Here is a 24819-nt window from a genome sequence, read left to right as displayed (position 1 = left end):
AGATACTGGAGTGGTTTGCCATTTTCTTCTCAAACCTATGCTACCACGGTACTAGCCCGGAAGTATAACTCTGAACCAATCACTTAACCTCACTGGATCTGTTTTCTCATTTCTAAAATAAGGTAATTGCACTGAATGATCTCTAATGGCCCTAACAAGACAAACATTCTTCTCTGTATCTGGATTTCTATACCCTTCTTGGCTTCCAAACCCAGACTGACTAGATCTCTGGTTCAGAACTTCCATTCCCAGAAGTGCCTACTCTAATAATAATCATCATGATAACTAACATATACATATTGTTCTAAAGTTTGCAAAGCGCTTCATATGCATTATTTCATTTGATCCTCACAACAACCCTGAGGAGTAGATATGGCAGGTATAATGATACCCATTTTATGAGTTAAGAAACTGAGGTTCACAAAATATAAGTGTCTTAAGCATGGTCACACAGCTGATAAGTGTTAGAGGAGGGGTTTGAACCCCAATCTTTCAGTCCAAGGCTCTTTACACTCTTATACTGCCCTAAGTCTCCTCCTTTGACCAAATTAAGCTATAAGATATAACTGAAAACCAACAGAGACATTAATCCTGTGCTAGGTATGTTACTGTTTTTGCCAACTCAAAAAGAATATCTCCAGCCCTGTTTCCAACCCTTTTGCTATCATTTGGAGGTGATAGACAGTAGAGATGGGAGACAGAGAATCCCATAGGTTATCTTTTCCAAATCCACAAATGAGAACTGATTGGGAGTATGGTAATATCCTTATCTTTCACCTTTCCTCCTTTCTTGTACACATGAGAGAACACTTTTTAAATTGACATGAAGGTAAAGATTATATGCTGCTTTTTGTGTATGAAGATGATGGTTATGACATTTAAAAAAATCAGTGATTTTGGCATTCCATTCTTTTTCATCTGGTTTCTCTTATACACAACGGATTGCAGGCTGGAATAATTAAGATAGTGTACAGTTTGTGGCTAAAGAACAAAGAAAAGTTAACAGGCCCCCATGGGAACTGAACCCATGACTTTGGGCTCATTATCACAATGCTAATGAATAAGCTTAGCTACAGATTATCGGGAAGGCAGCCCAGGTGAAGATGACTCCCTCAAAGCCATTAAACAAACAAACAAATACAGAACAAATAACATGTTCTCCAGGTGACAGAACCCATGTGTGGCACAGCAAAGGGATTCGCAGCCCTCATTATCTTTCTTCTCCCTTTTTCTGTGCCTCACAGGGGTTCCCAGATAATCAGCCAGAGGATCTGCATTAATGAAAGAGGATTCAATGGAAAAAGATCAAGAAATGGCAATGTAGGCATAAAAGTTTTAACTGTAACATTATCTGAGAACAGACTCCAGCATTTCTGCAAACAAACAATAGATAACCTCTATACAAATGACCTGTAACCTTCCTATTTCATATATCTAACTGCTGTCCTCTGAATATTGAAGCTGACATACTTTAGCCACATAATGAGAAGACAGGATTCATTGGAAAAGACTGAAGACAAAAGGAAAAGGGGAGAGCAGAGACTGAGCTGGATAGATAGTGTCATTGAAACAATGAACATGAACCTGGATGGTGGAGGATAGAAAGGCTTGGCATACTATGGTCCATGGGGTCACAAAGAGTCAGACATGACTGAATGACTAAACAACAACAAGGTGTTGTCCTCAGATGCAGATATTTTAAAGTGTTATTTTACTGTCAGAAAACTGACCTTGGAACTAATATATTGGAATTTGATATTTCTTTCTACAAGATGATTCATCTTGTTGTTCAGTTGTTTCAGTGGTGTCTGGCTCTTCCTGACCCCATTTGGAGTTTTCTTGGGAAAGATATTGGAGTGCTTTTGCCATTTTCTTCTCCAGCTCATTTTTACAGATGAGGAAACTGAGGCAAACAGGGTTAAGTGACTTGCTCAGGGTCATAGCTAGTAAGTATTTGAAACCAGATTTGATCTCAGGAACATGAGTCTTCCTGATTCCAGGTTCAGCACTCATCTACCACACCACTTGGCTGCCTTCATCTTCATCTTAGTCATCTTCAGATCTTCCCAGTTTCTAAGTTAAAAGCTGATTTTTTCCCCGAAGCATAAGTGCCATGAACTATTCTGGGGATCTGAAAATCCATCTGTGTCCTGCCCTTCCCATCCTCAGCTGGGTTTCAGATGCCACAAGATGAAGTTCATTGATCACACATGATGCAGACTTTCACAGCTATAGCTGTCTTGCAGAACCAGCATTTGACTGTCAATATTATAAAATAGGATATGAAGCTATTCTGGGACCCAATTGCCCTTGGAAATAGATTTATTTCCCTGTGACTATACTTTTAAGCAAAACTAGCAATTAGAAAAGATAAAGTTAAAAATGAAATACAAGGATGAACATTTTGCCAAATATACATTTCCATTAGAAAAGAAATCTATAATGTAGTGACTCCACAGTCAGCCTGTTCTCTCTCTGAAAGTCATTAATGAGCTCATTGAAGTGTTTAGAATATAGCACCAAGTGGGGCTCAATCTTGCATAGAACAATGATCATTGCAGATGCAAGCTTAAAGCTCATCAAAACTATAATGAAACCATAATGTTTCTTCGCCTTCCAACACAAAGCATTTTGTGAGAACTATTCTCACAAATTCTCATTATTCTCATAAATTTATTGGGCAGCTAGGTTGTGCAGTGGATAGAGCACTTGGGCTGGAGTAAGGAAGACTCATCTTCCTGAGTTCAAATCTGGTTTCAGACACTTCCTAGCTGTGGGGCCCTGGGTAAGTCACTTAACCCTGTTTGCCTCAGTTTCCTCATCTGTCAAAGAAGTTGGAGAAGGAAATGGCAAACCACTCCAGTATATTTGCCAAGAAAACCCCAAAAGGAGTCATGAAGAGTAAGGCATGAATGAAAATACACACACACACACACACACACACACACACACACACACATTCTCATAAAGGGCCTGTCTGTAAGGAAATAGTTATTTAGTTGTTACAAGATAAGAATGTTGGACATGGAATCAGAAAGTCCTGAATTTGAAGTCTGCCCTATGTACTTACTAGCTGACTGATTTGGGTCAAGTCACCTGACCTCTCTCAATCTCAGTTCCCTCATCCACAAAATGGGGATAAAAATAGTACCTCAAGGGTGGTTGTCAGAATCAAATGCAATAGCAAATGTGAAATGATTTGCAAAGCATTAAAAATACTTAAAGTGCTATAAAATACTATTTATTATCATTAAATAAATTAATGCTTGGAAGAAAATTGAGAATTGTTGTAAATATATTTATTATTTTAGCTAAATTGAGGATTAATTGAAAAGAAAAGGATCCCTGGTAGGGCATATTGACTTTGACAACCACAAATGAACATTATCTATGTTTTTTGTACTCTATTTTGTTGGACATTTCCTAATTACATTGTAATCTTTAATCTGATTCCGGCTTGCCCCTTAACTGTGAATTTGACACCTCTGCTCTCATATAGCAAAAAGCATAGCCATTAGCCCAAGAAAGTTAATGCACCAGCCCAAGGTTCAGCAAGTTTGAAAGTCTCTTGCTTTACCTAGTCTTCATATATCATGAACTTGACATACTCTCCAGCTTATAAGTATTCTTCCAAAAACATGGTGCCTAGAACTTAACATACTGGTTCATCAAATATGGATTCATTCAACAAATATTTACTAAATTTCAGGCATTCCTCTAGGCACTGAGGAAATAAAGAACAAGTTAAGATGGTGAATTCCCTCAAGGAACTTACATTCTATGGGAAGGAAACACCAGGTATATAGAAAAGTAGCTATAAAATATATAGAAGTAGGTACAGAGTAACTTGTTAGGGGTTAGAACATTACTAACAAGGGGGAGGAGGACATGATTTTTATAGACAGAACTTGAGCTGACTTTTGAAGGAAGATATTGCTTCTCTGAGGAGGAGACAGGGAAGGGCTACATTCCAGGAATGGGAGATGCCCAGGCCAAAATAGTGTCTTGTCCTGCCTGAGAACTAAGGGTTAAAGGATTTTGAGGTCACAGTAAGGAAGAAGAGACTTAGGAAGAATTAGAATCAAGGTGAGATGGAAGAGGTAGGAGGTTATGATCAGATAAAGGTATTTTATGGTTTTTAACTATGGAAGTAGAATCCCTAAGGGTGATGGTAGGATCAAGGTATGATCATGCCTGTTTGTGAATGAACTCCAATGAAGATGAAGGTCATGAGAGTTGAAAAAGTTGATGAACTAGGAGGCCAGGGTATTTAAGAGTGATGTCCCCAAGCATAAGGGAAGAGACTGGGGTGTAGAGGAAGACTATAAGCCAAGTACTGACCTCTTTAAAAAAGAAGGAATCATTTAACTAGGGCACAACACAGTGATACCATCACCTCCTACAATGCTTTATGAGCAAAGCAGAATTGCAGTAGCTCAAAAGAAACATGAGATGTGTGAATTTAGACATCTCCACTCCAAATGTTCATATGGACTATTTATGCTCAACCTAGGGTAGAGGCTTCTGAGCTCTTATTGGTCTGATCAGCCACAGTTGGACACACTGTACCTTGACCTCAATATATTGATGTCATTTTGGTCCTCTTGGAGCATGAAGGACAACAACCAGTTAACTATGCACTATGCCTGTCTTAATGTAGCCCAATATTGTATTAGGTGTCTTGGCTGCTGTGTCATTCATTTTAAGCTTTTAGACATTACAATCCCTAGGCCTTTTTCAGATAAGCTGGTGTCGGACTCTCTTGGCCCTCCCTCTCCCACCCCAACGCTAGTCTATATCTTATACTTGTTTGGTTGAATTTTTGAACCCAAAGGTAAGAATTTACATTTATCCCTATACTATTTCACCTAAAAGAAAGGAATCGATGTTGTAGACTGTCAAGATCTTTTTGAATCATGATCTTGTCATCCTGTATATTAGTCATCCCTCCCAGGTTCCTGTCACTTGCAAATCTGAGAAGCACATATTTCTATGCTTTTATTCAAGTTACTGATAAAAATGATAGATGGCATAGTAAACACTATTTACCTACTTACTCTTGGCATTGGAACAAAATTCTTTTATTCTGGGTTGTCATGAATAAATAGTTGCACAAAAGTATATTGATCCAAGATCATGATTCTAGGCAATTTATTGTTCTCATTTCTTTTTAAATGTCATTTTGGAATGCGGCTACTCTAATCTTATGGTCCCATTTCTTTCAATCAGTTGATATTGTTTTAATCTTTTTATTATAATTTCTTTTCTTTGTTATCTTCTTAGCTTTCTTTTCCCCTTTGAGTTGGTTGACATTTTGGCTGGGCCATCGTCAGTCATCTTGACCTATGTCTTGCCACTGGACTCTGATGACTCTGCAGGAGAGAGTGAGGCTGATGATTTTGCACAGCCTGACCTCACCTAAATCCAGTTCACTTGGAAGTCACCAGGGCCAGTGCTTTATCCACTGCACCATCTAGCTGCACCCCTAAATTACTTTTTAAAAAAATTGTCTTTTTGTTTAGACATTTTAGTCATGTCTGACTCTTTGTGACCCCATTTGGGGTTTTCTTGGCAGAGTGGTTTGCCATTTTCTTTTCCAACCTATTTTACAGATGAGGAAACTGAGGCAAACAAGGTTAAGTGACTTGCCCAGGGTCACACAGCTAATAAGTATTTGAGGCTGGCTTTGAATGAAGATGAGTCTTCCTGACTCCAGGCCAGACACTCTATTCACTATGGTGCTGCCTAGCTGCTCCCCACCTCCCCAAATGCTGTAGGCCATATGACACCCAATTATGCATAGGGTTGTAATAACTTGTTATTCCATGATACATATCCCAGAGAGGGCCTATATACAGTGTCAGACTCTCATCTCTGACATCTAGGTAATATATATGCATGTGCATAAATTTATATATATGTGAAATGAAAAGTAATCATTATAATTATTTGTCATTATACAAAATTCCTAATGGCCTCTATCCAATCATTGAAGAAAGTTGAAGAAACTAGTATATCAATGCAATGAAATGCCACAATGCAATAAAGATGGATGAATATAAAGAAATGCGATGTAATATAAAGGAATATGAAGCCAACTTCCAAGACAAAGAAGTAGCAAGAGAATTGGTCTTGGCCTCTGGGAGACCTGCGTTGAATCCCACCATTGATATAATTTGGCCATATGACCTAGTCAAGTTTTTTAACCTCTCCTCCATGTCCCAGCCAATTCTCTAAGACTATAAATTGTAGAAAAGGGGATGATCTACATCAGTAGAGGAAGTTCCACACTGGGAATATTCTATTTACACTGGTGAAATGACAAATCCTGCCTCCCTCCTCAAAAGAAATAATGCATTAGGAAGAAATCAGAAACAGTAGAAAAGTAAACATTAAGTGTATAAATACTGGGTATTTATACATAGGAATATATGCAGAAATTTAAGGATAGATATATAAAATGCCCACCGATAAGTTTTATTTTTCTTTCAAACTTTAAAAACTATTGACTGGAACTAATTTCTTTGTATTCTCTTCTGCACATTCTGCAAGATTTAGATTATAAGGTTCTTTGTGGTGGAGATAGTGCATTTTAAATTCTTGTTATAGACAGTCATTCTGCGGCTCATTTATTTATTTGATTCTAAAATCTATACTGGAGAAATGAACCCTTCTGGGAGCATTATGCTTTTGTTGTTGTTGTTAAAGGACTTTTTCTTTGTATTTTAGGAAATCCTTCTGTAAGGGCAACTGGTTGGCTCCTTGCACTTAATCGTTTTCAAAGTCAAGGGTTTTTTTGGTTGTTGGTTTTTGTTTTTGTTTTTGTTTTGAGTTTTACACAAACTCAGTCTTACTTTTCACCCTTCTACACTTTTCTCTACAAAGCATTTATTACCATTTATAATGATGATGCATACATTCCTAAAAGGTTGTCCCAGCTGAAAGTTGAAAGAAAATCATAGGTCATTCTGTCCTTAGATTTGAGGGGCCAGTGTGCTATAGAGATCCCATGGCATTTTTTTTTTTGGTGAGGCAATTGGGGTTGACTTGCCCAGGGTCACACAGCTAGTAAGTGTTAAGTGTCTGAGGCCGGATTTGAACTCAGGTCCTTCTGACTCCAGGGCCGGTGCTCTATCTACTGTGCCACCTAGCCACCCCAGATCCCATGGCATTTTTAATGAGAAAATCCTGAGCTAAAACTTTTCCTCCCCTAAATATAGAGGGAGCATTGTGCTGGCCAGCCTCTGACTAGTGCCATCCTTAAGTATCCTCTATAAGGAAGAATACTCCAGAAATTAAAATACTTTGGTGAACAATTGAAATGAGTTTCCATATTTTAAATTAAGTTTTTCAAATCTTTGTAAAATAGATTTGCAAAGCCTCTGCGCATTGCTGAAGCTCTAAGTGCACTGAGGTTTGATTAACTTGGGAAGGCAAATACAACAACAGCAACCACAAAGTTTGATATTGCAAAGAGGAGCTCAGTATGATACTGTGACATCAGGTTTTTTTGTTTATCCCTAAGGCTGGTATCACAATGACTTCAAGGTTTGATGGTGCTTTTTCTTTTCTTTTCTTTTTTTCTTTCTTTTACTTTTTTTAAGATGCTGAGCAGCAGGCTAATGGATACACAGCAGGGTGTAAAGACAGCAGAGAGCAGGGGAATCAGATGTGAGCCTGTTTCTCCAAGATATCCTGCTAGGACAGAGCTAACTAACCAGGGCTTCAGTGTCTTCTCTTGGGGAATATGCTCTGATGCTTCCCTGCCCACTCAGGCTTCTTGTACTCGTTTGGATTAAAATGCTCATACAGATAAATCATGACTTTTACAGGATGTGCCCCCTCTCTTTCTTGAGGAAATAAACAACAACTTTGAAGCAATAAGATGGGAAAAGCTCAGCTATTTTCATGTAGCAAATGCTATATAGGTGACTATCACACCTCCTTAGTGTGTGAGCTTCAGGGGACTGAAGCTTTGTATGTGCCTCCTAGTTTTTTGGGGGTGGGGCAGCGCAGGAACTTTCTGCTCCATGTACATCTATTGTTATAATGAATATGGTCAAAATGTGCCTACAAGTACTTTAAATATTTTTTTGTTTTATATTTTTTTCCCAAGAAACTTACAAGTCAGCCACCAAGATTACCAGATGGCTCATTCCTTCAAGTGATCTCTTGCAAAACTAATTTATTTTGATTTGATTCTCTGTTAGAATTACAGGTTAATGGAGAACTGCTGTTAGAGATTGAAGTTGTATTATAGTAATGGGGGCTATATGGTTCAGTTGATAGAGCGCTGGGTTTGGAGTCAGGAAGTTTTAGTGTTTTTCAGTCTTGTTCAACTTTTCATGACCCCATTTGGGGTTTTCTTGGCAAAGATATTGGAGTGGTTCACCTTTTTTTTTTTCTCCAGTTAATTTTACAGATGGGGAAACTGAGGCAAATAGGGTTAAGTGCCTTGCCCAGGATCACTCAGCTAGTGAGCGTTTGAGGCTGGGTTTAGACTCAAGATGAGTATTCTCCACTCCAGTCCTGATGCTCTATCCACTGAATCATCCACCCCCCCCACCCCCACCCCACCCTGGATTCTAGTAGTTGACATCTATACAGCACTCTGAGGTTTATGAAGCATTTTGCATACGTTATCCCATTTGACCCTCATAACAGTCTTCTCATTTACTAGAGGGATTATTATCCTTGCTTTAGAGATGAGGAAAGTAAAGCTCAGGTGAGGTAAAAATGAGTTTCCCAAGGTCACACAGTTAATAAGTGATGGAGGCAGGATATGGATAAAGGTCTCTTGTGACTCCAAATCCAAAATTATTTCCATCTAATGCCACTGTTTCACCATTTGTTTTTTTTAAATTAATTCCAAAATGACTCATTTAAAAATTGATGTCAATGAGTAACTAAGCCCATCTTTTGACAACATTCTTCTAGTAATGGAAAAATATGGAATGCAGAAGATTCTATGAATTGTAGAATAGCAACTTGTGAAGAATTAAAGACTATTGTCACTCAGAAGGCAATGGAGAGGTGCATGATGGGCCAGATCACACAGTAATATATAACCAATGAACTACTGCACAAGATAAGCAGTGTAAAGGATGTCATCAGACAACTGTATAAGCAGCAGGATGAAAGGGTTAGTGATGTGGTGAGAGGGAGGAATAACTGGTAAACAAACAGTCCTTGTATTCCATTGGAAGGCCCCCAGCAGGTTGGGTTGACTTCCCCATGGAGGGTTTATAGGAGGACATTAACGAGATTTGCATGGCGTGAGATGACACTGACAGGTTGTGACCCCAAGGATATTCCTACATCATTAATAGAACTGGGAGATAGTCTAGTTGTTACTTCCAAGCTCACTCAGGTCTTTTCATTTCAACCTTCTTGTTTCGATTGATCCCAAGTTAGATCAGTGACCATGTATCTGTCTAAGTATAAAAATCAATGAGAAACCAATCATAAGAGGGTTAAAATTTTCATCCTATGGTAAAATATACTGACAGGTAAAGATCAGACCTTTCCTAATAAACATTACACACTGTTCATTAAGCAACAACAACAACAACACTCCACACTTGCTCTTGGTGTTTTAAATAGAAGGAATAAGTAGGAAGGAAAATGTCAGCAAAGAGTGATTTATAGAAGGGCCATTGAGAAGACTGAGACTATGAGGCAGGAAACAGGACAACCATTTGATCCCCTTTATTTTGTATCTCTTGTATTTTTAATCTCTTGCATTTTAATTTGTCCATCAATAAAGCAAAAATCACAATAGCTGCACTATGTGGAAATGAAAACATATACATGCAGAGTAGTAGAAGAATTGTTGAGTTTTTTGAGGTTTTTTTTTTAAGCTCAAGAACCTAGTTATTTGAGGTGCCAGAATTTTAGATAGGTCAAATCTCATCTTCCTGGGTTAAAATCTAGTTTCAGAAACTTACTAGCTGTGTGGCCCTGGGTAAGTCACTTAACCCTGCTTGCCTCAGTTTTCCCATCTGTAAAATGAGCTGGAGAAGGAAATGGCAAACTACTGCAGTACCTTTGCCAAGAAAACCCCAAATGGGGTCATGAAGAGTTGGACACATCTGAAATGCCTGAGCAACAACAAAAATATTTTTTTACCTGAAGCTCTCAAAATATTTAAAAGGAAGTAAAGAATGAGTCAAAAGATCTGTGTCACTCTGCTGAAAAGGGTCAATTGATTTGATTTTCTTTCTTTTGAATGGTATTTTATTTTTTCTAATTACATGTAAAAACAATTTTTAACATTCATTTTATTAATACAATTTAGAGTTCCAAATTTTCTCCCCTGTTCCTTCTCTATCTTCTCCGAGATGGTAAACAATCTGATATGTTATATGTGTGCAATAGCTGATTTTTTATTGACAAACATCTGAAGACTATTTTCAACATATATTACAATACAAGTAAATAGAATGTGCTTATATTCATGTGTAGCAAGTCAAGTTGTCAGGCTAATGCTCTTAAGTGGCCTCCCAAACCTAACCTGAGGAGAAAGATCAAATAGTTATGATTCTGAGTATATCAATCAATCAGTAAACATGATTTTATTAAGCTATCATTATGTGTGGGATGTCATGCCCCTGTTGGGCCTCATGAACCTCCATCTTAATTGAATATAATAAGTTCCTTCAGGGCAAGGGGTTGTATCTTTTTGTCTTTATACACCCAACACCTGACATATAATGGATAATAATAGTTTGTTGATGAGAATTGGATTGTTTCTCTCTTGAGGATGTTATATGGCCTATTGCATCTGAATTCGAGGATTCCTGAGAGAAGAAAGAGGCTGCTCTTATAGGAAATTTCATTAGATTGACTAATCAAAAGGGACTAGATGGATGATGTCATTGAGATATGGAACTTCTGAGCAAAGAAACTCTACCAACACCGATGGGTAGCTGGTCTACAACTGATACTCTCTGAGAGTTGACTAGAGCCTGGAGAGTCTAAGTGACTTTTCCAGGGTCATACAGCCATGATATGTCACAGACAGGACTTGGATGCAGGTCTTTCTAACTCTGAACCAGCTCTCCCTCTTCTATGCCATGCTGCCTCTCATCATTATTGACCCATGTCAAAGAATTAGCTGAAGTTGAATAAGTAAACACAGTTAAGTACACCAGAGTGATTCTGACCAAATGGCTACATATTTTGGAGTCAGGGAGTCACAACTTTCTTTTTTTAATAGAATATCAGAAATAAAAGCGGGTGTTACTGGTGTGTGACATTTTTAGTTTCAGAACTTCTTCCACCCAATGCTTCAATTTTAAAAAAGAATAAGGACACTTCACACTTTATATTTGGCCTGTACCTATTTTTAGGTTCCCTTTCAACTTTGCACTTCAGATTTCATTTTATTACCGACTCAATGGATAATTTAAAACTCAAAGAATGAATATGCATTAGTTATTTATAGCCATTAGAGAAATGAAATTTCCATCTTCTTGACAGCTCTTTTTCCAGGTTAATGTGAGAAAGCCAAGCACATCTCAGAAGTACTAAAAATGAAGTGGTAGATAAGACTTGGGCATAATGGCTGCAAAGTCCTTAAAAAAATACAACATTTGTAATGGAAGTTACATAGAGTGAAAAACTAAATAGATTGTGCTCTCTCTACATGGGCTTTTCACTCTGAAGTGAAAATGAGGCCCAATCTCATTCATGCTAAGTAGGGGGTAAAGAACAAACCAGGTTTTCCTTTTCCAAAACAAATAAATAGAAATAAAACTAAAATAGTCAGTGTACACTGAGCTGTCACTGCTAATATAAGAGAGTCTTCCTCTCTCCCAAATAAGCTAGATCCCCAAAGTGCTGCATGAATGGAAGAGTTCACTGATGTCTTTACTTCACTTCTGAAGTGAAGACAGAGGGGGATGGCTTTGATTCAGCCAAACTATTCATTTCTTTTTAGCACATCATGTAAAAAATGCAAGTGTCACACATGGATTGGTTTCATTAATAATAGGGATGAGAATAATAATGTTAAATAGTGTTTATTAAAGTACCCAGAATGCTTTGCAAAGCACTTTACAAGTATCTCATTTAAGTCTCACAATAACCTCAGGAGATACACCAGGTGCTATGTAGGTTATTCCCATTCTGTTTGAATGACTTGTTCAAAGAAATCTGGCTAAGAAGAATGGCAAACCACCCCAGTGTCTTTGCCAAGAAAGCCCTACGTGGGGTCAGGAAGATCCAGACACCACTGAAAATGACTGAACAACAATAACAACAAATAGTCTGCCCCTGAAAAATCAATGAAGAGATTTCATACTAGAACCATCCTTGTGTTAACAACCATATCTTCAGAGGTAAGGATTTGAATTCAGGTCTTCCCAACTCCAAATCCAGCCCAGGCTTTACTTCAGGCATTTATGAAATCATAAACCAAAAAGCTAGAAAGGACTACAAGAGATTATTTTACCCACCCCATCTCTTTTAATACCTATTCTGCACATGAGGCAACCAAGGCTTTGAGACAGAGTTAGTGATTTGCCCAAGGCAAGAATGGCCAGAGGAAAGGGAATGGGAATCAGCTTTACTGATTCCTTCTCCCATTGGATGTTCATAATTCTGAGAAAAGACAGCAAATCAAGTTCCAAGCACAGCAAAAATGCACTGAAAGGTTTTGATAATACCCAAGCTTCCAAGACTGGTATATCCTGATTTTAATTTCCTGGGTGCGATAGGGTTCTTAGACACCCACAAGTAAAAGTTACCTGATACAGAGGCATGCAGATGCTATCGATCCATTCCAATTGTAACCGAGGCAGTTCATCTTTTCTGTTTCGATCAAAAATAGCCTACAATGAGGGGAAAAAAACCCGCACACATACTTTATTACACATGCTTCATCTAATACTTTGTAGCCAGGACCCAATTTTTACAAACTGAACACAGATCACAACCAATCTTTACATGCACGTACACACACACAGAGACATACCCCCATCTTATTCCTTTATCTAGAATGAAAAATAGATGATTTTTGCTTCTTTTATTAGATTTATAAATTACCTTTACTTGAGTTTTATAGCATGTAATTACTTGGGGCCCCAAATATTTACAAATATGAGAATTCCTCCTGAAATCAAGTCAACAGGAAGTGGCTGCCAATTTTAAGACGACACTGATTTTAGTGCCATGAAAATACAGCAGGTTTTCATTTTCAGCATGAGGTGGAATGGAGTAGGATGGGATAGGTTGGCAAAGAGCCCTAAATAGATGCTTCGCTTGAAATAATGAAAATTTACATTCCCCTACTTCATGTGGGGTTGTTAATTTATCAGCTTTTATTGTTACAAATACCTTAATTTGTATGTATATTAGAGGGTTTTCTTCCTTCACAGAAGTACTGAATTTCCATCTTTGGAATCAGGACCTTAAACTTGCCTTTTTCAGCTGTGTCTAGAAAGTGCCACAGAAATTAAAAGGATTGTGGATAGACTAGGTATTACTCACTTGAAGAAACTAATGTAAACTTTTCTACCCCTAGGTAGAACAATGAAAAAGCCTGTGCTTATTCAATTTTGTAATTTCCATTATTAATAATACTGATAATATTTGATAATATTTTACCTTTCTCCAAATATTCTGATAGCTTCTACTGACCTTGCTAAGCCTCAGTGGTCTGCCTTTGAACATAATTAATTTTTTTTTTCTTTTTTCTGGGCAATGAGGGTTAAGTGACTTGCCCAGGGTCACACAGTAAGTGTCAAGTGTCTGAGGTTGGATCTGAACTTAGGTCCTTCTGAATCCAGGGCTGGTGCTTTATCCACTGTGCCACCTAGCTGCCCCCAATTAATTTATTATTTGAACAGTTTTATTAACACCTTGTTCTCCCAGTATATACCTCTTATTTCCCTGTATTATAACACCTATCTCTGGATTCTGTTTCCACAAAGTTTTTTTTTTTAATCTTGTTTTGTTCAACCTGAGAGATCCTTTCTACTTCAGAATAGACTTGGACATATGGTAATCAACAATGTTTCACTATCTTCCTCTCCTTCCCAACTTTGTTGGGTTTGAAGTCAGGAACACTCATCCTGGACACAGATACTTACTAGCTGTGTGACCCTGAGCAAGTCACGTCTGTTTGCCTCAGTTTCTCAACTCTAAAATAAGTTAGAGAAGGCAATGTCAAACCACTTCAGTATCTTTGCCAAGAAAACCCCAAATGGGGGTCACAACAAAGTCAGACATGACTGAAGAACAAAGCAAAAGACTCCACGTTTATTTTGGTGCTTCTTAAAAATACTAATCTCAATGTCTTCAAATCCCATCGTTTGCATTTCCCCTCCACCTCAGCCAAACATAGGAATGGCCATATCCTGGATCTCACGATGACTCAAAAGTGCTCCACTTCCATGATTAAAAAACAAAAAACAAAACCTTACATTTTTTTCCATCAGACCATAACTGCCTTTCAATCCATCTCTCTCTGTGCCTCCCTCCTTCTAAACCCATTCTTTGCCCTCACTGAAAACTAATTCTTCCACATCTCAAATATTTTCTCAAGCTTTGCCGTCACTCCTTTCCCTCGCTCCCACACACTTTTTCCTCTAAAACTTCCCCTCTTTCTGTCAGTGACACCGCTATTCTTTCAGTCTCTCGTATTCATTGCCTCAATGTTATTCTCAACTCCTCATTCTCCCTGATCTGCCCAGGACCAATCTAGCTAAGTTAAGAAATTGTCATCTCCTGAGGCTGGTTACCAGGGCAGTCAGGTGGCATGGTGGATAGAACCCTGGGCCTGGAGTCAGAGAGACCTGGTTGAAAATCCAGCCCCAGACAATTATTATGTAATTTTAGACAAGTCATTTGAACTCTGTCTGTCTGAGTTTCCTCATGTGTAAAATGGAGATAATAATAACCCCTACCTTTCAGAGTTGTTGTGTGAATCAAATGAGATAATAAGTGTAAAGAGCTTAGCATGGTACCTGACTCGTAGTGGGTATTATATAAATGCTAGCTATTCTTATGAATGTATTCAGTTACTGCCACTCACGAAGACCTGATCTATGTTGGGGGGGGGGCTGTCCCCACACTGGTGATACCCTGGCTGTTTGGAGTTATTCTTTTAACCTGACGAGAAAAAATGAAGATGAAAGTTGGAAATTGTTTGCCTGCCTTCCTAGGCTGCCCTGGAAAGCTGTCATGGAAGATCTCAGCCAAGGGTCAGTTTCCTCTGTGTGACACGCTTTGTAAGGAAAAAGTCTCATTTAGACTTTGGTCAAGTTAATTACATTCACGGCTTTCAGAAAATCTCTTTACCTGAGCCTACAGACAAAGGCTCCTCAGCCCTGCTTCATTGCGGCATCCAGCCCTCCAACGCTAGCAATTTACTCATATTTTTCTCATTTAATTAAATGACCTGTGGTATTGCTGCATTGTAAACCCTTCAGTTGCTGCCTGGGAAGCAGTTTTTAAAAGGAAAAAAAAACCTTCTGAAAGTGTGTGCAGTTGAAAGCCACTTGGGTCACGCGTAGCCTTCAGACATAAACGCTGAGCACTCCAGTCCAAGAGCTTTATTTCTGTAATCAAACTCAGTCACACTGCCTGAGGCCTCTCATAGCACCGCACCCCCCCCCCCACCCCATCCCCTCCTTTTTTACTTCTGCCTCCTATAATAGTCCTGAATCTGTCTCCTCTAACCTAGAGAACAAAGGCTGATCTTACTGATTTTTTTGTATTCTCATACCCCATCCCACCCCCAAAAAAGTATCTAACATTGCTTTGCTCATAGTAGAGGCTACTGAAAGGTTATTGGATTTGAATTCTCTCAAGTTTACTAGCTCCATGGTTCCTTCAAAGGCTGTTTTTTTAAAAACTGATATGAAAATAATAAACTCAGTGGCTGTTTGGGAAACTAAAATAACAATTGTCCATATGTAGAAATCTATTTGTACATAGGTGGACTTTTAGAGTCAATCAATCCATGAATAAGCATTTATTAAGCACCTACTGGGGCAGCTGGCAGGTACAGTAGAGTGCCAGGCCTGGAGTCAAGATGACTCATCCTACTGAATTCAAATCCACCCTCAGACACTTACTAGCTGTGTGAGCCTGGGGAAGTCATTTTACCCTATTTGCCTCAGTTTTCTCATCTGTAAAATGAGTGGGAGAAGGAAATGGTAAACCTCTCCAGTATCTTTGCCAAGAAAACCCCAAATGAGGTGACAAAGAGTCAGGCATGACTGAAACAACTCAACAACTCAGCAACAAAGTACCTACTATGTTGCAGGTATTATACTAAGCATTAGGACTACAAACAGGAGAATGAAAGTCATTGCCTTTAGAAGGTTTACATTCTATCAAAGAAAGTAATAGCCATATTCATGGACTGTGTGATTTTGGTCAAGTCATTTAACTTGCCTGGGCCTTAGTTCTCCTTGTGTGTAAAATAAGAAGTTGGACAGGATGGGTTTTGAGGTGCCTTCCGGCTCTAGACCTATGATCTATGGTCATGTAAATAAATGAAAGAAGATGCACTATAAAAACAAAATAACTTTGGAGGTAAGGCCAACAGAAGACTAACTGAGGAGGTAGTGCTTGAGCTGGGTTTTGTTTTGTTTTGTTTTTTCCAAGGCAGTGAGGGTTAAGTGACTTGCCCAGGGTCACACACAGTAAGTGTCAAGTGTCTGAGGTCGGATTTGAACTCAGGTCTTCCTGAATCCAGGGCTGGTGCTTTATCCACTGCGCCACCTAGCTGCCCCACCTTACAGTTTTCTATCCCTACTTCCTGTTGGCCACACTCCAGGGCTTTCTGAGTGCTGGGTAAAATTTTGTTGAGGAACTTTCTGCCCTTGTTTCCCTTACTCAGAACCTTGGGAGAAATTGCCCTCTGACAACCATGTTTAAGTTTAGACTCAAACTTTCAAGCCTGTTTTTCCCCATTCATTCACCCTCTTGCTTTCAGCTATTTGATAGCTAGAGATTCATTTTCTGATTCAGTTTTACAAAAATAAGAATAAACTTACTGAAGGAGTGAGTTTGAGTTCAGCTCTTTCTCTGTCTCCTTGTTCAAAGAACTCACTGGTTACTAGTTCAGCCACCTGAAAAACATCCGTATTTTAATTCTTTTAAATCTGTGTGTGTGTGTGTGTGTGTGTGTGTGTGTGTGTGTGTGTGTGTGTGTGTAGACATTTTTAGCAATCAACAGAAACTATTTCAGCCTTGGCATAGCACAAGCTTACAACATTTACCTTTGCAAAGTAGGAAAACATGGTAACCTCTTATTTTTTAGGGGCATTACAGAATACACCAATGACAATGTCTTAATGGATCAGAACATTTAAAAAATACTTCCTATGTAGATAGATTTTATCTTTATCTATCATTGCTTCCATACTGGGGTTGAAACATTTGGCCCCCATGTTATTGTGCAGAATATCTTCTGGTAGAGAAATGAATCAAATAACAATTTAGTTAAGTCATTATTATTTTCATGTAGGTTATTTACCTAATGGTCATTCACAGCATATTGCGACAATGATAAATACAGAACATGCTCTCAAAATAGGAGGCTGTAAAGGGCTAACACCTACATTGCAGATTAGGCATATTATATAGCAGTCTTTTATAGCACTCTATTGTTATTTTTGTGGGAACATGATTTGAGATGTAGTCTGTTCAAATTCATAAAAGAGATATTTTAATATCACAGTGATCAAATGCTACCTAGGATTTTTATTTGCTACCTCCCAGACTACAAAAATACATTCCAAAGTTGAAAACTCATGACTTCTTTGGATTCTTTGGGATTTTCCATGACATGGGTTAGAATGAGACATTTCTTCATCAAGCCCTAGGGATATTTTTTGGGGAAATTTTGGTGTTATTTTAGTAGGGTAAGTTAGGCAGCATCTCCTTTCAACAATGTGGTTGAGGATTTATGATGAAAAATTCTGAAATGACTCAACAACAATTCTGAAATGACTCAAGCAAGCAATGGGAGAAGCAAGAAAAGATCTCAAGTTTGCAGGGTTGAGCCAAGAATGATCTCTGACTTCAAGGGAAGCAGGGAAACAACCTGGAAGTCCATATTCCTCTAGTTCTGCTTTGTTCATTTGAGCCCATCGTTTTGATACTTTAAAGATATACAGCTTAGGTCTAGCAAGGTGAAAGGAACAGTAAATTCTGAGAATCAAGTCAATCAATACACCTTTCACTTATAACACTTTTCTCAATCGTAAAATATTAGTATAATTTTTTTTTTTTAGTGAGGCAATTGGGGTTAAGTGACTTGCCCAGGGTCACACAGCTAGTAAGTATTAAGCGTCTGAGGCCGGATTTGAACTCAGGTACTCCTGACTCCAGGGCTGGTGCTCTATCCACTGCGCCATCTAGCTGCCCCAGTATAATTTTTTTAAAAAAAGAACCCTGCAAAGCAGAAAGCAAACCGAAGATGGCAAGTGTTCTGTCATTCACAAAAGCATTCTCTTGCCTAGAGAGGCCCTCAAATGGTGTTAGGAATTAGTATAGCCAGACAGGTCAGATGTAATATTTTTTTTTTTTTTTTTTAGTGAGGCAATGGGGGTTAAGTGACTTGCCCAGGGTCACACAGTCACACAGCTAGTAAGTGTTAAGTGTCTGAGGTCAGATTTGAACTCAGGTCCTCCTGACTTCAGGGCCAATGCTTTAACCACTGCGCCACCTAGCTGCCCCTAGATGTAATATTTCTAACAAGGAAAAATTGAGTCAAATTATAGCATAAAACCATTTGAACTTTATGTGTAAAATATAAACCTTTTTCCTCTCTGCATTTGGCTTTCCTTTCTTATCTTTTCTGGTTCTGAATTTGTAGATCGTTTCTTTTTTTTTCTAATTACATTTTTTCAATTAATAAGGATTATTTTCTGTGCCTTCTACCTCCTACCCACTTCCCTGGTGGGAAAGTAAAAGAAAAATCACACACACACACGTGTGTTTGTGTATACACATACATACATACACAATACACACATGTGTGTGTGTATATATATATATATATAACACTTAGAGTTTAAGATACACACATATATGTGTGTATATGTAAATATCTCTATTTACCTACCTATCAAAACAAATTTCTTCATTAGCCATATTTCAAATGTGTGCCATACTGTATTCATGTTTTATATCTGTTTCATCCCTACCATCATTTATGCCACTACTTCCCATTTCATATCCTGGGGCTCACTTCTTTCTACCCAGCAGGAAAAATGTTTCCAGGCAAGGATTAGAGCCTCAGGTGCTTTGTTTCCAAACTAAACGAGGTTCCTCTGGTTGCTCTTTGATTGAGTTTCTCAACACAACATAAATTAGATGTGTTCATCAGGCCCCACAGAGGTAGGAATCCCGTGTAGATCTGCAGCCCCTAGAAATCAGTGGAATAAAAAATACCTTCTCTTGTTCTTTAGAGAGCCCCCGAGGGTCTCCCTAGCACTTCTCCTAAAGCTCAACTGGCACCACTATTTTGTTTTGTACTTAAAAACCCAATCAGGGACATTAAGTGACTCCTGATTGAATTTTTTATTAAAGAAGGAAATTTAGATGCTAATCAGGCCTCAGGGGATCACTGGGGAAATCCACATGCTGTACTTATACTTGTGTGGGAAGAAGGGTGGAAGGGACCCAAGAAAATTCTTTTAGAAAGGGAAAGAAAGGAACAGAAAAGTATTAAAAATACTTCAGGAATTCACTTTCAAAAAGTAGTATCTACTTATTTGTGAAAAAATATTGCCTAAACTGTTTAAAATATCTGTGACCATGCAGTTGGGAGGGAAAAATATGCACAGACAAAAAAGAGTGCCGGGTCTGAAGGCATAATAACAGTTTAGATAGAAACTGATGTATTGAAAATTTTGTCAGAGCCTGATCTTTTATTTGCTAGCACTTGATATAATTTACATATTTATCAGAAAATCATAGGGTTGTTGTGAGGATCAAAGGAGATGATAACTGTGAAGTGCTTAGCATACTGTCTGGAATCTAGCAACTGCTCTATGTTGATGCTGTTCAGTCGTTCAGTTATGTCTGACTCTTTGTGACCTCATGGACCATTGCATGTCAGGCCTATCTTTCCTCCACTATCCCCCAAAGTCTGTCCAAGTTCATGTTCTCTAAACAAGTCTCTCTCTCTCTCTCTCTCTCTCTCTTTTTTTTTTTTTTGCAGGGCAATGGGGGTTAAGTGACTTGCCCAAGGTCACACAGCTAGTAAGTGTCAAGTGTCTGAGGTCGGATTTGAACTCAGGAACTCCTGAATCGAGGGCCGGTGCTTTATCCACTGTGCCACCTAGCTGCCCCTAAACAAGTCTCTTAACATTCTCAGCCACAAATTTGTTCTTGAGCTTAATTCTTTTTTTTTTCTTGAGTTTAATTCCTATCATTCCTTGCCTATGGGAGACTAAAAATCAGCTTTACCCACTGAGCTTTGGATTGAAGTTTGAAGTTTGAAGTCATTAGTGTCTATCTTTCCTTATTGTGCATTAAAAACTTTATACTTAATGAGTCCAAATGACATTTTGATATCTTCAGAGAGAGAGTTAAATTCACAAGATGAGGAAACTGCATGTTTTTTGGTAGATCTATATAACTTGATGTCATCCTTGTACAGTAAGTGACTAATAAAATGTTTTGGTTCAATTCCTTTAACTTAGAAGTGATACTTCTATTTAGTAAAGATAACTAGCTTAACACTAAGAAGAACTACAGGGCAAGCCACTTAAGATTCATTGCCTTCCCCAAATCCCCCCAACCCCCCAAAAACCAAACAAAAAAATTTTAAAAGGGGGGGCAGCTAGGTGGAGCAGTGGATAGAGCACCAGCCCTGGATTCAGGAGGACCTGAGTTCAAATCTGGCCTCAGACATTTGACACTTACTAGCTGTGTGACCCTGGGCAAGTCACTTAACCCCAATTGCCTCACAAAAAAACAAAAACAAGAACTATAATGAGATAAACTCCACCCCCATGTCATCTTTCACATGATTGTTTTTTACCTTACTGTGTTGATGGCATGTTGTTACTAGAGAATAGTTTTCTAACATGATATAAATGTTCTAGGGCTCTCACTATATTTGTGTCTACTTTATATATTTTCAACAAATGAACAATTTATGAGGGTGGAACGGAGTCAAAGGCTTTGTGATAACTGACAAAAGCAATATAAATGTTATGGCTGTGTTTAGCAGCTGGTTCAATAGTTGTTGTTTAGTCATTTTTCAGTCACGTCCAACACTCATGACCCCATTTGGGGTTTTCTTGGCAACGATACAGGAGTGGTTTGCCATTTCCTTCTCCAGCTCGTTTTATAGATGAGGAAACTGAGACAAATAGGGTCAAGTGACTTGCTCAGGGTCATACAACTAGTAAAATCTGAGGTCATATTTGAACTCAGATCCTCCTGACTCCAGGCCATTGCTCCATCTACTGTACCATCTAGTTACCAATTTGATAAGTTGCTCTTTCTACTTCTGGGGCTTTTGGGCACACATTTTGTTTTTTGATGAATATATCTATTTGTGGATATATAGATATATACATATATACATATATATTTACACATATATACACATACATTTGTGTATATATATAAGTATTCCTAGATTTGTTTAAAGATAACTATATATATTTATATTTAATGATAACAAGTTGTGAATGTTTTACATAAAGTACATAAACACATAATTGGCCTATAATTGTAGGTGTCTTTGGTGTTCTCACACATTTTGGTAGCAGAAATGAGACATTTCTTATTAAGAGTGGAAACAAGTTTGCCTCTGAGAGGAAGTTGACACAGTGCTTTGCTAGTAATTCATGCAACACTGTGAAATGTTTGAGCCAGTTATTATGGATATTATATAGTTCTATCACATTCTAGTTTTGTGGAAGAGCTAGAGTCTCAGTTGCTTTCCTTGATGTTACTGTTCTATCATTCATTATATCAACAATGCATAAGCTTTCTGTTTCAAGAAATAAATAAACATTTAGTAAGTGCCTACTATGTTCCAGACACTGTGTTAAGCACTGGGAATATAGATGCAAACAAAAAGAAAGACAGTTTCTGCCCTCACGGAACTTACAATCTAATGGAAGACAACCAAAAAAAAAAAAAGCTGAAAAGTGTGGGCGTGGGGAGGAGGGAAGAGCAGGCAGGGATGGACATAGAAGATGGTATCCAGCACTGGAAATATGATGGAGAAGTCCAAAAGCAGTGTAGCCAGTGGGGAATGGGGAAAAGACTGTGCAGAGTGCCTTCCTTAAGTGGAGGGTGTGAATCTGGAGCCTGGAGCCCATGACTCTGCCCTCAAGTCTGAGGATCCAATCAATGGGCAGGGAGGAGTACTGATGTGATGTGAATATCAAAAGGGGATCCAACGTTTCATTTTTGAGCCAGCTTGCATTTTCATCATATTGGTTTCTTGCAGCCATTTTGTCACTATGCAATATGGTGCTGAAGGTACCATTGACCAAAAACCCATTGTGAAGCCCTTGCTTCTAACAGGTAAGATTGTTTTTCAAGTTTGTTATGAAATAGCATTGGCACATAATGTTGACCAATTAATTTCCATTCTCCTTCTTTGGCATCCTCTCTCATCTCTGATTTTTTTTTTTTGCTCCTTGTCTCTACAGAAAAATTCACTTATTTTGTTCTGTGCACTGCTTTGATTACTTTTATCTCCTTAACTTTTTGACTTTTGCTTTCAATTGCAAATTAAAAGAATCTAGAATTTTTGATATACTTTTGTTTTTCAGAGTCCATTCTACCCATTTCTTTTTTGTTGCCTTTAATTGGAGGGCATGTAATTAAGATTTTTTTAAAACTTTGTACACCAGTTAGCTATCCATGTAATCTTTTTTGTTTGTTTGTTTTGGTTTTTTGCAGGACAATGGGGGTTAAGTGACTTGCCCAGGGTCACACAGCTAAGTAAGTGTCAAGTGTCTGAGGCCAGATTTGAACTCAGGTCCTCCTGAATCCAGGGCTGGTGTTTTATCCACTGTGCCACCTAGCTGCCCCCCCTCCCCCCAATGTAATCTTAAAATACCTTTCCATAGGTCTTAAACATCTTTGGTCAAGTTGTTCCTTCCATGGTGATGTTTGGCACCTGTGTTAAGAGTATTGCTTCATAGCTCCTCTCTTCTTTTTATGGTTCTTACCAGAGAAACATCTATATACACTATTGCACACAGGTAATGAAATATTTTTATGCTTTATGTATAATATTGTGGGAGGACAATAAGAGCAAATTCCAGTTCTTTTTGGGGGGGAGCAATGAGGGTTAAGTGACTTGCCCAGGGTCACACAGCTAGTGCGTGTCAAGTGTCTGAGGCTGGATTTGAACTCAGGTCCTCCTGAATCCAGGGCTGGTGCTTTATCCACTATGTCACCCAAATTCCAGCTTTTAACAATTTCTCTGTTTTGATATAGTTGTTCTGCTTGTTAGAATCATGGCATTTTTTTTTTAAAAGGGACTTTTTTATATTCCAGTCTAAGTATATCCATCTACTTTTCTATATCATTTGAGACCTCAGTGTCATTGATTTTATTGGGTAGATTTCTAGAGTTTGCATTAAGTGAAGATTTTCCAACTCATTTTATATTCTTCAACTTTTCCCTCTTCAGATATTTAAAACCCCCTCAATATTAGCTCTTATTTCACCCAATCTGGGTTTAAGAAAGAGTTTCTTTCTTTTTTTTTTTAAGAGTTTATTTCTTGTGACTGCCTTGCATTAGTTCTGTAATACATTGTTGATGGTACCATTGACAAACAAAAGCAAACCCTCTTGTCTGTGATCAGTAAGATCAATTTTCAATTTGTTATGAAATAGCACTGGCACATAATGAAAACTTACATATTTGTTAGTTCATTTCACGTGCACTTGAGGTTTGTCTGCTTTAGTGGCAAGCACCATTTGCACAGAAGCACTTGCAGCTTCAGGCAAGATATTGTTATATCTGATTGGTTCCATTCTCTTGCCCTGTTGTGGTACTAGAACAGAAGGAAGAACCACTTGCTCACTCTATTATCCTTAGGGTCTATTGTCATGATTATTTTGAATAGGGTCAGCCTGTATCCCTTTCATGCTCTATCTGTATCTTTGACTCTTTTTTTGGTTTGTTTGTTTTTTGTTTTTTGGTGAGGCAATTGGGATTAAGTGACTTACCCAGGGTCACACAGCTAGTAAGTGTTATGTGTCTGAGGTTGGATTTGAACTCAGGTCCTCCTGAATCCAGGACCGATGCCCTATCCACTGTGCCACTTAGCTGCCCCTGTATCTTTGACTCTTAGGAGCATATGAGACTTATTAGCCAAGGAGATAATAGAACAGTGTTTATAGTAAAATTCACCAATGTTTCAGGATTCTTATAGGTTATTATTATTATTACCATTATCTCCTAGTTGTTATTATTGTTCTCTTTCTTTTCATATTAGACTCAATGGAGTTAAGACAAAAATGGTCCATAGATAAGTCACCATCCTACTATTATTTCTGATGTTGGACAGACTATTGAATGGGTGGATAGAATAATTGCCTTTTGTAACTAAATAATAGTATTGTTATATAAGCTCATCTTTTGTATACTCAATGAAAGCATCTTTGCAGACAGAACAAGAAGATTCATGTATACTCTATCCTCTTCCCACATGCTTTTGATTTATTCTGCTAGTCCTCTATGTTTTAAGAACTTTCTATTACATACAGTTTGAAGATTATGATTATTAAATATGATGACATCTATTAAAAATGTTATTCTTAAAATTTTAAGGTCCAATGTATTGTCTGGACGATGGTGAGTAACAGTTTG

General features: G+C 38.1%; 1 protein-coding gene across 1 annotated transcript in view; it reads right to left on the bottom strand.

The window, feature by feature from the left end:
- The window catches only part of PDE11A (phosphodiesterase 11A), a 487311-nt gene that overhangs the window by 36152 nt on the left and 426340 nt on the right, over positions 1-24819 (bottom strand). The window contains exons 19-20 of the mRNA XM_043996785.1: positions 17010-17084; positions 12750-12833 (exon numbers count right to left, since the gene is read on the bottom strand). Of these exons, the coding sequence (XP_043852720.1) occupies positions 12750-12833; positions 17010-17084 (159 nt within the window). The remainder of the gene's footprint in view (positions 1-12749; positions 12834-17009; positions 17085-24819) is intronic.

Source organism: Dromiciops gliroides, chromosome 3 (genome assembly GCF_019393635.1).
Source record: "Dromiciops gliroides isolate mDroGli1 chromosome 3, mDroGli1.pri, whole genome shotgun sequence".
Classification (NCBI taxonomy): domain Eukaryota; kingdom Metazoa; phylum Chordata; class Mammalia; order Microbiotheria; family Microbiotheriidae; genus Dromiciops; species Dromiciops gliroides.
This window is presented reverse-complemented; position numbering and strand designations above follow the sequence as displayed.